Here is a 207-nt window from a genome sequence, read left to right as displayed (position 1 = left end):
ACGATATCTTGCTAGATATATATATTAAAGACAAACATTTATTCCACAGATCGCTTCACTCTGTATCGTCCTTGTGGGCGGGGCACCCGATGGATATGGTAGTGGTGGTGGTGGATCTTCGGGCGGTGGAGGATTCTCAGGAGGAGGATTCTCCGGTGGTGGAGGATTCTCTGGAAGTGGAGGATTCTCCGGCGGTGGAGGATTCTC

General features: G+C 50.7%; 1 protein-coding gene across 1 annotated transcript in view; it reads left to right on the top strand.

The window, feature by feature from the left end:
• LOC119587301 (loricrin-like) overlaps positions 1–207 on the top strand; it is a gene marked incomplete in the record, with an annotated part of 1,176 nt that overhangs the window by 163 nt on the left and 806 nt on the right. The window contains 1 exon segment of the mRNA XM_037936053.1: positions 50–186. Within this exon segment, the coding sequence (XP_037791981.1) occupies positions 50–186 (137 nt within the window).

Source organism: Penaeus monodon, chromosome 22 (assembly GCF_015228065.2).
Source record: "Penaeus monodon isolate SGIC_2016 chromosome 22, NSTDA_Pmon_1, whole genome shotgun sequence".
In the NCBI taxonomy this organism is placed as follows: domain Eukaryota; kingdom Metazoa; phylum Arthropoda; class Malacostraca; order Decapoda; family Penaeidae; genus Penaeus; species Penaeus monodon.
The sequence above is the reverse complement of the archived record's forward strand: the minus strand, read 5'-3'. Positions and strand labels throughout refer to the sequence as shown.